Source organism: Grammomys surdaster, unplaced genomic scaffold (genome assembly GCF_004785775.1).
Source record: "Grammomys surdaster isolate TR1022 unplaced genomic scaffold, NIH_TR_1.0 125276, whole genome shotgun sequence".
Classification (NCBI taxonomy): domain Eukaryota; kingdom Metazoa; phylum Chordata; class Mammalia; order Rodentia; family Muridae; genus Grammomys; species Grammomys surdaster.
Genome location: NW_021620156.1, coordinates 465742 through 480243, shown reverse-complemented (window position 1 = coordinate 480243; position 14502 = coordinate 465742). Strand labels below are relative to the sequence as shown.

The following is a 14502-nucleotide window of genomic DNA, read 5'->3' as shown; positions in this document are numbered from 1 at the left end:
GCCCAGAGGACCAGGCAGGGGCAGAAGGGAAGTGGAATTCAGCTGCTGTGAGTGTAGTGGCTCCTGGATGACTCAGGATTCAGTTCCTCCACAGGACAGGAGCAGACCAACTCTGTGTCTGCTCCAGCCCAGAGGACCAGGCAGGGGCAGAAGGGAAGTGGAATTCCGGAGGGGCGGGGTTTGGGTAGCTGCTGTGCCCTGGATGTCCCTGGCTCCCTGATGTATCTCTGGGGCTTAGGGAGTGAGATGGAGTTCTTACCAGCTGCTCTGAGAGCAGTGGCTCCTGGATGACTCAGGATTCAGTTTCTCAACAGGACAGGAGCAGACCGACTCTGTGTCTGCTCCAGCCCAGAGGACCAGGCAGGGGCGGAAGGGCTTCCAATTATTTCTTACTTGGAGTTCCATAGGCTATAGACTGTAAAGTAGAAATAATATTTTAAAAAGGAGTCCTTTAAACTTTGCTACATTCATCAGGATATTTTACATTATAGCAGCAGGAAAGGACATTCAAATATAAGTTCATATTAAGATTGTATACTTGCTGTGCCTTCCCTTCCTGTTTCAAATAGAGTTATATGCATTTCTAATGTTTTATTGGAAAAATGTGAAAAAGTTTGGAAACCCTGGGATAGAAAAATATTCCAATACATAGCTTCTGAGATGAGGATAGGAGGAAAGAAAGATCATTTAGAGAAAGGGAATACTAGGGAAGTAAACAGAAAACTGGTGAGGAATATGAAGAAACATATAAAAACCTGTATAAATATAACTTGTAATCCAGTTGAAACACTTTAAGAGTATATTTCTGGATACTACTGCTCCTTCATTAATGAGTAACTAAACAGAATTTCTTAGTCCAGAATGAAATATAAGACCCAGATATTTCATTACTGGGCATATATACCCAAAATGCCCACTATGCTACAGGGACACTTGCTCAACTATATTCATAGCATTCTTATTCATAATTACCAGAAACTTGGAAAAGCCTACATGTTCCTCAACTGAAGAATTGTTAAATAAAATGTGTTACACTATATAATGGAATACTACCCACCAGTTAAAAAACAAAAACATCATGAAATTTTGTAGTCAAATCAATGAAACTTGAGAAGATTATCCTGAGTGGCATAGCTTTGCCTTTGGAAGGTGATTCACTGAATTTTATGTGGTATATTCTATGACACACACACACACACACACACACACACACACACACATGATAGCCTGTCTGTTTTCAGGAGGTCTGCCATAATCAGAAACAGAGGAGGACTGCCCTAATGAGGGACCCCTGAGGTGTGCACAAACCAGAGACATAGGATGCACCATCTAACCAGAGACTGCAATGTTGCCTCCCAGGAGGCGTGTTCCAACTGTGGTCACTGAACTTTAAGTGCCTCCAAGAAAGCCTGCTACAATCTGAGACACCCAGGCCAGTTAACACAAGTAGTAACCAGATGTCAAATAGCCAACAAATAAAAGATAAGCAACTGAAAACAATCCAATTTGGCACCATCAGAACCCAGTTCTCCTACACAGCAAGCTCTGGATACCCTAACTCAAATGAAGAGCAATATTTTGACCTAATATCCCATCTCATGAAGATGATTGAGATCTTTAAGTAGACACAAATAAATAACTCCCTTAAAGAAAGACAGGAAAACACAAGAAACAGGTAGAAGACCTTAAAGAGGAAACAAAAAATCTATTAAAGAAATACAGGAAAATGCAATGAAACCGGTGAAGGAATTTAACAAAATGACTGAAAACCTAGAGATGGACATAGAACCAATAAATAAATTACAAATGAATGCAACACTGGAGATGGTAAACCTAGGAAAGAGAATGCAAACTAGAGATGCAATCATCACCAACAGAAAGAAGAAGTATAAGTGAAAAATCACAGACATAAAAGATATCATAGAAGGAGAGGGAAAGACAGATCTGGGAGGGAAAGAAGAGGAGCAGGAAAATGTAGGGCCAGTTCAGATACAACAGGAGATGGGGGAGAAGTGCAGAGTGTCAGGAATTTGAAATGAGGTATATAGCAGTGGGGGAGAAAAAAGCCACTAGAAAATCCCAGGTGACAGGGACCCAAGACGTTCCCACGCCTCAACAGGAAGGACATTAGCTAAAATACCCCCAAAAGGGGAGAGAGAACCTGTAGAGACCATATCCAGTGGACATACAAAGTCCCTGGTTGAGGAGTGGGATCAAACATGCGCCTCAGGAATATTAACCCAGAATTCCTCCTGTAAAAAGGAAATGGAGGGAAAAAGAGTGGAACAGCAACTGAAGGAAAGGCCCTCCAGAGACTGCCCCATCTAGGGACCCATCCTATCTGTAGACACAAAATCCAGACACTATTGCAGATGCCAAGAAAAACTTACTGCTAAGAGCCTGGTTTAGTAGTTCCCTGAGAGGATCTTGCAGAGCCTGACAAGTACAGATGTGAATGTATGCAACCAAACAAGAATCTGAGAGTGAGGACCCCAATGGTGAAGTTAGGGTAAGGACTGAAGGAGGTGAAGGGGTTTGCAATCCCATAGGAAGAACAACAATATCAATCAACCAGATTCCCCAAAGCTACCAGGGACTACATCACCAACCAATCAGTGCACACAGGAGGAATCATGGCCCGAATTGAATATGAAGCAGAGGATTGCCTTATTAGGTATCACTTGGAGGGAAGCTCCTTGGTCCTGTAGAAGCTCAATGACCCTTCATAGTGGAATGCTAGGGTGGGTGGGTCGGTAGGAGAATACTCTCACAGAGTCAGGAGTAAGGGGAAAGCATAAGGATAAGTTTAGGGAGTGCAAACTGGGAAGGAGAATAACATTTGAAATGCAAATAAATAAAATAACCAATAAAAATAAAAAATATGCCATAAAAGATATTTAAACATCAATTAAAGAAAACGCAAAGCGTAAAAGGTTTTTAATCAAAACATTTAAGAAATTGGTAACACAGTGAAAAGCAGGATCAGAAGAGGGGTATGATTCCTCATTCATAGGGCCAGAAAATATCCTCAACAAAATTTAAAAAAAAATATTTTCCCTAACCTAAAGGAAGACATGGATACTAATGTACAAGAAGCCTACAGAACACCAAATAGATTGGACGGTAAAAGAAAATATTCCCTCCACACAATAATCAAAGCAGTAAATATACAGAAGAAAGTAAGAATACTAAAAGCTGTAAGGGGGAAAGGCAGAGTAACATATAAAGGAAGACCCATCAGAACTAAGTCATATATCTCAGCCGAGAGTCAAAAATCCAAGACACTGGACAGATGTCATGTAGACCCTAAGAGACCACAGATAGCAGCCTGCATACAAATAAGAATTCAACAACACCTTGTTCAATGATAACTTGGTCAGAGAATAAATAAAGAAAGAAATTAAGGACTTTCTAGAATTCAATGAAAATGAAAGTGTAGCACACCCAACTTATTGGATACAATGAAACTGGTGTTCAGAGGAAAATTCATAGCACTAAGTGCCTTCATAAAGAAATTGGAGATCTCCTACACTAGAGGCTTAACAGCACACATGAAAGCTTTAGAAAAGAAAGATGCAAACCCACAAAAGAGAAGTAAATGGCAGGAGGTAGTCAAACTCAGGACTAAATCAACCAACTAGAAACAAATAAACAATACCAACAATTATCAATATTTATCCCACTCATCTTACTAGCAAAATAGACTTTTAACCAAAATTAATCAAAAGAGAAAGTGAAACACTCATCAAAAGATAAATCTTCCAAGATGATATCACAGTTATGACTTTCTATGTCCAAACACATGTCCAAACACATTAGTAAAAGTAATATTGCTGAAGGCTAAATCACACATTGAACCCCATACATTAAAAGTAGGGTAATTCAACACCACAGTCTCATCAATTTTGAGGTTACCCATACAAAATATAAGCAGAGAAACATTTCCAACATTATGAATCAAATGGACCTAATTGATATCTACAGACCATTTTCCCCAATCACAAAAGAATATAACTTATTCTCACCACATCTTTGAACCTTCTTAAAAAATGACCATATACTCAGTTACAGAGTAAGAATAAAGAGATGCAAGAAGTTTGATATGACTACTCATAGCTTATCAGAGCATCATAGGTGAAACCTTGCCTTAAATGAGAAGGAAAGCAGTACAAACCCTACAGCCTCATGGAAGCTGTACAATGGTCACTTCAATGATCTCTGGTTAAGGGAAGAAATAAAGAAATTGCCAGCTTTCTAAAATAAAAAAAATGAAAAATAAATAAAGAAAACTAAAAAAGAAAAAAGAAAAAGGGAATAAAAAGAAAGAAAGTACAACTTACCCAAATTTATGGGACAAAACGAAAGTAGTGCTAATTGGAAAGTTCATAGCACTAAGTGCCTCCATAATGAAATTAGTAAATTCTCATACGACCAATTAAAAACTATATTTGAACGTTCTAGAAAAAAGTAAACACACCTAAGAGGAGTAGATGGTAGGATAAATCTAAAGTGAGGACTGAAATTGATCACTTAGAAACAAAAGAAACAAAACAAATAATCAACAAAACAAAGAGCAGTTTCTTAGAGAAAATCAACAAGGTACAGCAAACCTTAGCCAAAATAAACAAAACACAAAAAGAGACTGTCAGGATTCAAGAAGCTACAAATTAGCAGGTACTCTTCCTGAGATGAATTTGCCTTAGATAAAATATCTACAATGTGCCCCAGTCCAATGGGGCATTGAACTGGGATCAGAAGACCTGGAAGAGAGAGCTAGAGGACAGGGGACACAAAGAATGAGCAGCTTGTCTATAGTCTGACCATATAGCTGATTTTACTTTTTTCACACAGGTGTTATATAAACAAAAAGGCAAGACATGGGGAAGGGGATGATGCAGGAGCTTAGGTGTTCAGGGGTATTACAGATATCTTCCAGAACAGGGTATCAGCTAGGTGAATGTTCAGGGAACAGGTCACTTATGATTCTGTCCATGATTCATTGTCCTTATCTAAGTCGGTACTATCCACCAAGGCTACCCAAGGTCTATGACTATCCACAAGACCATGACTGTTTGATCTTTTCCAGGCTGGTTAATTTCCACCAAACCTGCCTGTTTACAATAACTTATAGCTATTTATTTCAGTGATTTTCCACAAAGACCCAAGACTTTGTGTTAGCAGGCTGACTTATGCCTTTGCTGACTTTAGCCCTTCAGTGTATAAGCAAGGATGCCCCTGAGATATCCTCTCTTCTCCAAGTAAAGAAGGACCATGGCGATTCTAATCTTGCAAAGGCAGGGATAGAGGACTGAACTCAATTAATTAAGGGGACCTTGTAATGGCTCTGGTCCTCCTGTTGTTTTTCAGTGAGGCATGAGGTCCATACCCATCCTGATGTCTTTTTCCTGGAGAGGGGATATTTTTAACATCAATCCCTATGCAGTCAGGCTTGTCCTTCAGGGAACCCAGAAAGGTATTTATAATTTTTTATTTATATTCCCTTGTAGCACATAGCCTCGCAGCCTAAGCAAGAATTTAGATTGCCAGTCAGAGGGGGTTCTTGAATTTTTGATCTTTCCAATACTTTTAGCATGAAGGGTTGTTGAATTGTGTCATAGGTTTTTCAGCATCTAATGAGATATTTACTTTCATAGCAAACTTTTTCAGACAGCAGAGAAGTTAAGGTGTCCCTGGGCAAAGTCCTGATTGAAGATGGTGAAATGAACATCTGTACAAGAATTCTACCAGGTAAGGTTGTTTCCTCAACATCTTCATCCAGGACACGTTCAAGGCAGCTGGTCCCAGGTGGTCAAGCCTCATAGACTCCTTAAGTCAAGCCTTCATTTTCCTAACCACAGATATTCCCACAGAGCCTGTACAGTGAACATAGCACCCAGCTCTCCCAGGACTTGTCCAGTACCCCAATTATCTTGGGATATCCATGAAATCATTGCCAGTAGACACTGCCCCATACAAGGAGTCATCTAAAGAAATCAGTACCCTAATTCTTGCAAGACAGTGGTAGTATTTGTTAGTTGTTCCATTTCCAGGCCTTGATAGTGGATGCATTTTTTTTTTTTTTTTGGTGGTTTTGATCTGGACGAAAACATATTCTGAGATCTTCTGAGAAAGCTGACAACGATTTAATTTTATTGGGTGGTGATGAGTATTTTCCAGCCCTAATAATCAGGAGAACTTGACAACTGAATATGAATTTCCATGTGGTTCTGGCATTAAGAGTCTATGATCAAAGAAAAGTGTAGCTGAATATTTCTCTATGAAGAAGGAAAGATGATTAAGGTTAAGCTTATGATGATTAACAAGAAACCAGCAAAGGTCATCTATTCAAATATACTTTGGACAGACAGATTTTCCTTGAACCCTTCAGATATCTTCAGAATGTGGCATTTTAGATTTTTTTAAAACTTACTTTAAAAAGTAAGTTTTTGTAAGAGGGACACACATCAGGTCCTAGCAGCATTCTTTCTCTCCTACAAAAAAAAAAAAAAAAAAAATGATGGGAAAAATGGACCTTTACATTGACCTTTGCCAAACATTTCAAAAAAGGCAACTGTGTTATAAACTTCTCATTACTTTGACTACTGACAGCACACAGTCAAAACTGCTAACAAGGAGAACACTAGGTGATGGATTACCCCACTTTGCCTAAAGAAGGTAGGACATTCTCTCTAAGTTTTTAATTCAAAGTAAAATCTGTAAGGTCTTCTAGGTCTGGCTGCCCAAGATGTGTCGACCCAATGATACAGTGGGAGTTATGTAGCCAGTAATTCTGTGTAAATTTTGGTGGATTCAGAATCTGCTTGCTATATACCCCCAGTGTAACATATGAGTCCAGTGTAACATATCACTATCATGTCTTTGCTCTTTTAAAGACAAGTCTCCTGACAGACTTAAATGTTCATAAGCCTAACATTAATCAATGGAGTTCTGCTTATATTATCATAGTTAAAAGCTCAAAATCTTAAATTTCCTTGGGTTGTCTTCTAAGTATGAAATTAAAAGACATATTTTATTGTTCTCTTCTGACAAAAAAAATTCTACAAATAACACACCAAGATAAGATAGATAGTAGGAGTACTTTGTCAAAGTTGTGAAACATAAATGATCTGGATATTGTAAATATAATACTTATTCTGATATTTCTCATAATTGTTTTTATTGTATATGATGCCCTAATGTGAGAGATAAAGCCCATTTTTGGAGTAAAAGGGAGAGATATTGATATATCCTATGCTTACACATATGGTGTCAAATGACTATGAATGTATATTCCTTTATTAAAACTTGTAAATTATTGTGCTGGCATGTTAGTTGCTGAAAAGATATATGGTGTTGTCATTTCCATAACTCACAATTACTGCTTTTTCTCTATAAATGTTTGTGATTTCCTTGTCTGCCAAAAAGTCATTATTTTCTGAGATTATCATGTTAAAGTGTTAAAATGAAAACTTCCATGGAATAAGCCAAAAGGCAACCTTACTGGCCAGAGTTGTGATAGTGATTTTTTTATGATGAATGAGCTGTGGAATATCTCACACTATTTTTTCTTGTTGTTGTTTTCTAGTTTCTTTGTTTGGTTTGGTTTGGTTTTCCTTATTTTTCATGTGTATGAAAAAAAAGAATGGTACTTAATAAAGAAAGAGCTAAAAGCTGTATTTGTGTCACAGCATGCAAAAAGATGGTAGGAAAGGAATGCAGAGATGCAGAAAAGGGATGATGAATGATGTGAGGAGAGCAACAGAGTACTTAGGTACCCAGAGAAAAGGCCACTTGGTAGGAACTAAGGGGAGAGTGAATCAGGACTAGAATGTTAGCTGAGAAACTGCCCTAGGAAAATATCAACAATATTATACAGATACCTCTATGTCTTTACTATTAAGCCACAAATAGGATCTCTCAAATTCCCTGCAATATATTTTTTTGAGTAGATATTCCTGCGATGTTTATAGTTTGTTCATTTCTTTTATTATGTCCTTGGGCTACTCTGATATGACATGTGGAGAGCAGCCTAAATTGTTTTCATATAAAAAGTTTCTTGCTTTATATTTTTATCCAATTCATCCCAAGAGGAATTCAACCCCAATCTCTCGCTATTTTTACCATAGTCTGAAACCATAGTACCTTTGGCTAGTAAAGGATAGGCGTAAACTTTTAGACTAAGTTATTTTTCATTTGAATAGAGGGCCTCAGATGTAGAGCCTAAGAGGAATAGGTTAAAAATTCCCAATAGAAGGGAAGGAGGCAGCAGAAAAATTTAGGAATAATTAGTGTGACAGCCTCACTCATGATCAAAGTTAAAAACAAGCATAGTCACAAAAACATGACCTCAGCATATATGTGTTAGATGCTGCGTGGTCTTTAACAAGCAAACCAATGTATCAGTAAAATGTTCTACTGGGTTTTTATTTCCTGGTTCTTACAAATTCCCAAATTTGTCTCCACAATTGTCGCTGTGAATATCAGTCTGTGCTTTTACAAGACCCCTGAAGATTTTCACCATGAAGGAGATGTCAAAATAGGTGCCTTTTTCCCTATTCATACTTACTACTCTCCAAACAAAGTTCCACATTCATCTATACCCTACAAATATTTAGACAATTATGTACAGTAAGTACAATCATTCATTTTAATGTTTAGAATTCTTATAACTTAGTGGACGTCATCATTAAAATATACAAATACTTCGATTTTCTTTTAATGTAACAACTCTTTAGATATTCTAAACTCTATTCTTTCTATTCTATTTATTATTATTTTTTCTACTTTTCCTCTCTCATGTGGAATGTAACGGTATCTTTGAGCTTATTCATTTTAGTTTCCTCATTTGGTTAATAAAGTATGCATCCTCTTGATATTATACCAGAATGTCAGAATAGTTTTCAATATTTTGTTCACAACAATACATAGTTAAATCTCAACCTGACCTTGTTGCTCATATTCTGGGAGTGTTCTTATGATTATTTCACTAAATGCAGTAAGTCCTGTGTTTTTATTATGCTGCTTGATTGAAGAGACTGTGTTTCGTTACATGAAGCTGATTCTAAATTACTGTCACAATTAGAAGTTGTGAATATTTTTGTACTGGACAGATATTTCATCTATAAGTGCTTTCATCTTTTATAAGTGCTTATTTGATGATGTAATTTATATTCTCTGCTTTCTAGTGTTTATGTATTTATGCTATCTGTTTGCAGTATTTTCATCTGCATTGCTGTATTTATCAAGATAACAAGACTATCTTTTGACTGTTTCTTAGCCTGTGTGAAATATTCCAGAGGGATGAATAGTATCAGACAGAACATTATGAATTAGAGAGAAATGTTCCTGTATGTTTCCTAATAAAGGCGATTAGATGTATTTATCCCAATCAGACCTTCTAATCCCATGAAGACCATCTTATATCTGTACTGTCCAGAAAGTAAGGCACTAACTTTAAGAGTATTAACACTTAGAAATCACTTTAAACACATAAGGAAACCTTTTGGGAGTTAACAAGTGAAAAACAACCAAAAGAAAACAGGTATGAAGGTAAATTATGCTCAGTGTGACAATATTATGTGTTTGGTAAAATTGTAGTGGGATATTAAGAATTACATCAAACATAGTGGAGGAGAAAGCAAGCATACTTATGAACGCATCTTGAAAATTATGTTACCTTGAGGAATTTATTTCTGAAATTTTAAAATATAACAAAAATGGCTATTGGAAATTTGATTTTTAGAAAAAATACTTGATTTTCAGTCTGTCTATTTTAGAGAATCATATATTGTTTCTGAAAAAAATCACAAAATTTTCTCAAATTCTCAAAGATAGGGAGGTTTTGGATGTTGGGGAGGCTCTTTTATTTTATCATAATTAATGCTTCTTGTAGCTTCATTTATCTTGTGTCCTTTTGTCTCAACAATTCAGGCATCAATATGCTTTCATTATATTGTGCAGCTTGAATCCCTTCACTGAAAAGACTACAGTTTTTGTAGTGTGACCATTAGTGTCTGGCTTGCTCATTATAAATAAATGTTATTTTCCATGTAATAAATATTTAACTTTTCTTTATGTAAGAAAAAATTAGATTCCCGACAGAAATGTATTGACTTTCATTATAAAAAATTAACAATATTATATCATACAATTCATTCACTAAGTATAATTTTTTCACATAGAATTGAGCACATAAAAGCCTATATACTGCAAAGCTGAAAACATTCTTTTATCTTTCTTATTTAATCCTTATTTGTTAGCGAATTTTCTAAGCATTTTAAATAGATGATTCCTTATCTCTGTCTGTGATTCTTATTCAGTATATGTTTGTAAATATAAATATTTTCTTTTTTACTATCATATTTATAAAGAAATAATAGGACACTCATTATATTCTAGTAAACTAGCGTTTTAAAAGTAATATTTTCTAAATGATTATTTCTTTTAATCTATTGTATAGGAAGTGTAAGAAGTGAATATTTATTGTGTAGATTGTTCCTGTTGAATATAGAATAATTTTAGGAGGAAACTGGCTTTTGAATTGACACATTAATGGTGTCATCTTCCCAAATTTATTATCATATGTAGCATTTTGTGTGTGCACATACTTTTGATACAGCTCACATTTTCACGTGAAAGATAAATTTTGAGAACAAATTTTCCTATCTGGCAATGAGTATCTTGAGATCAAACTCAGGCCTCTAAGCCAGGATCCTACAGTGTCTAAGTCAATTTATTAGGCAACGTGTTCAGTCCTTTTATTGACTTTTCTAGTATGCTTCCAAATGCAACTGAAAATTTCCTCTCTGTTTTCATAAGAATAAATTATTACTCTCATGTCAATTAAAACATATGAAATTTTTTCCAATTGGTTTTTATCAACCAAATATTCATTTCTTTTATTTGTAGCTTTATAAAGTTGGCATATCTCAAGAACATATCCCTTGACAACATAAATAGTATTTATAGACCATCATCAGCAATTTTCCATAATAAAAAGAAAACTATTATCTGGGCAGTTATTTTAAAATATTTTTCTTGATATTTTATTCTTATTTCATATGCTATATTTATTGCTCAAACTACAGGAATTTTTACTACAGCTACAATTTTTCAATATTTATTCTCCAATAATATTCAAAAATGTATCATTTTGAAATACAGGAATATTTAATTATAAACATGTACACTCATACAAATGAAGAGTACATTTGTTTGAAAAATGAAGAACCTAGAAAATATTACATTCCCAATTTTCTTGATTTCTTTTGTAGATAATGAAATCCTGGGTTGTTTATGTCTATCTTATACATATTTTCAGTGAATGTGGTTGTAATCTTAACTATATTCTAACATTCACCTTGCCTTTTCATTGATATCCTCTTTCTTTGAATTTCAGCAGTATGTTTTTTTTTCAGCAGTATGACGACAGACTGGATCATGAGTCCTCACAAATTTCCCTCATGGCCTTCCTTTTATTTATGTTAACTCTAAAATCCTTTCCTTATCGTTTTCCCTATCACTTCCTTTGCCTACATTCACTCCCAGTTTATGCTTTTCATTGTCACTCAGGTTTTGTTTGTTAGCTTTTTATCAGTATGTTTTGTAAGTAAGATATAATATGGGGAGATATTTTTGAGCAAAACCAGAAATGCCAATACAATCAGCTCATAAAATACATAGCAAACTTTCTGGTATAAGGGTGTTTGGCAAAGTATCACTGAGGTACTTATTGATGTCTCTTGTTTTTCAGCATGGTAAGGGTTAGTTTACCATTCACCTTATATAAATGTGTTCATCCAACTAAAACGTTCACATTCAGTAATAATTCAGACATGTATAGACTGATTAAAATAAATAAAATTAATTTCATGTTCAAATATTAAATTAAATTATATAATGTTCACTGTGTTTTATTGCAATTACGAATGTAAATAGAGAATCTTTTCTAAGATGTTAAAAAATTTTACACTGTAAAAAAATCATACAAGTAATTTCTCAGACTAATTAGGTTTCAGAGGAGACAAATGTTAGTATGTTTTGTATAGATTATGCTTGTTATACTTGGGCAAATACTATTGGTGATTTTTTGCCTTGTAAAAACGTCTCCCTGTTTTAATGTTCTTCCACAGAAACCCAAGACTTGGTGCTAGTATACATATATGACAGGCCTATTGCTGATTTTAGGCCTATAGCTGATTTTAGGCCTTCAGTGTTTAAGCAGGGCTGCCCCTGACATCTCCCCCCTTCTCTAAGTATAGAAGGGCTGTGGCAATTCTAATCTTGTGAAGGCAGGAATAGAGGCCTGACCTCCAGTAATTGAAGGGGACCTTGTATTGGCTCCGGTCCCCCTGTTGTTGTCCAGTGAGGCATGAGGGCCATACCCATCCCAATATCTCTTTCCTGGGAGGGGATATGTGAACAGGCAGCTTTTGTAGAAATTTACCAGCCTGAGTAGTCATAGACCTTGTAAATAGGTAGCCTTGGCAGATAATACCAACTTAGATAAGGACAAGTGAATCATAGGCAGAGTCATAGCGACCTGTCCCCTGAACCTTCACCTAGCTGATACCCTGTTCTGAAAGATATCTGTATTCCCCCTGAACACCTACGCTCCAGTGTCACCTCCTTACCCACATCCTGCCTTTTTGTGTTTATAACCCCTGTGTGAATAAGTAAAAAATAAGATTTTTAAAAATATGTCTCCCTGGAGCTAAAGTGAAGAGATATAGATTAAATCCTTTGGCAGAGGAAATCTTAAGTCTCGCATTGGCTCTTTTGTATAGTTATTATTGTCCACTTTATGAAGATTTCTAATGAAAAGGAAGAAGCTGAGGGATAAAATTGCCAACTGTACATTTCTGTTCTGAATGTACAAATACAGAATTTGGGGAGAAAATACAATAGGAGTTAGAATGTGGCTAAATCCTGTGTTCAAATAGATAAACAGAGTAACTGAAAGCTTCTTGGTAAATGGAATGATGGTAGTGGAGACATCAGGGCAAGATTCCACCCAGGATAGTGAAAAAGAGTTCAGGAAATACTTAGTGCTTGCTGTGGTGTACCACATCTGTAATTCCATTTATTAAATCTCCGAGTTTGAGCCAAGACTGTACTACAGATTGAGGTTTAGAACATTTGAAATATGGAGTATATAGAATTAACAAGAAGAGAAAGCTGACAATGATTTAATTTTATTGGGTGGTGATGAGTATTTTCCAGCCCTAATAATCAGGAGAACTTGAAAACTGAATATGAATTTCCATGTGGTTCAGGCATTAAGAGTCAATGATCAAAGAAAGGTGTAACTGACTATTTCTCTATGTAGAAGGAAAGATGATAAGGTCAAGAATTTTTCAGGGATGCCTCTATATCCTAGAGGACCCTTTATGTGAAGCTCTAAAATAGAACCATGGATTGACATTAAGATCAAATGATGTAGAAGATGCCTGAGTTCATGGATATCAGCCAATACCCACTGCTATTGGGAAATGGAATAAGCCCAAGAAAATAGTGTTTTACAGTCAAATTGATAAAAGGTTTTAGATATATGGAGAGTATTTTAACATCAAATATGGAGATGCACAGTTTAGAGTTTGTTCAGCTTATACTTTGTCTTGCTTTGTTTCAGCATTTTCTCACTATTTTCCCCTTCCTCCAATTTGAAATGGTAATACATATTTTGAGTCATTATTTGTTATAAGTATATGATCTTCTCCTTTATTTTGCTTTTATTGAAAATTACTTAATGACAGAATGCAGGATTCTCAGAAGAGAATCTGAACTTTGGACTTTAAACACATTGAGGATATTGTAAATTAATGGCACTTTTAAAGATGAACACAATGTATTTTGTGTTATGCTATGGCTACAAGCTGAAGAGTGCCAAGGGCCGAAAGGCAGTGGTTTGAATAGGAATGCCTCCAATATTCTATTGTTTTTAAAATTTTGCTTATAATGAATGGTACTATTAGGAAGTGTGGCCTTATTTGAGTAAGGTGCAGACTTGCTAGAGTAAATGTGTCACTGTGGGGACAGACTTACAGGCTTATTAGTCTAAAAAGCTAAAGTCTTGCCATTGTGTCTTAGTTTCCACTTTTTCTGTATGTGGAATAAGATGTAAAGATGGCCTTTCTGCATGTATACTGCTGTACTTTCCACCATGACCATGCTAGATGAAAACTTTGAAACTCTAAGGTAGTTTCAGTTAAATGTTTTCCTTTATGACAGTTGCTGTGGTCATTGTCTTCTATCTACAATAAAAAAAAATAAGAACAACAACCTCTCAGCTTGCAGTTGGTTTGTCTGCTTATCCACATTCTCCCTGCTGGTGTTTTGATGCATGAGGGCATTCAAAGGTAATCATGTGTAGTTAGAGATACTGTGAAATCATAAATATATCTTCCCTGATGTATTAAGAAATCATTGTGCCCTTGAGATTATTTCCAACCACTTATTCTAAAAGCAAGAGTTTTTAGGATTTTTCCACTGCTCCTCAAGGAA

At 35.6% G+C, this 14502-nt stretch overlaps 1 protein-coding gene across 2 annotated transcripts in view; it reads left to right on the top strand.

The window, feature by feature from the left end:
* Positions 1-14502, top strand: part of LOC114637333 (vomeronasal type-2 receptor 116-like) — a 42371-nt gene that overhangs the window by 15306 nt on the left and 12563 nt on the right. Inside the window, exon 2 of one of the 2 annotated variants that reach the window (XM_028785567.1) lies at positions 14230-14234. In XM_028785567.1, the coding sequence (XP_028641400.1) occupies positions 14230-14234 (5 nt within the window). Of the gene's footprint in view, positions 1-8407; positions 8629-14229; positions 14235-14502 lie in introns of those variants that run through there. The other variant, XM_028785566.1, reaches the window with a different exon arrangement.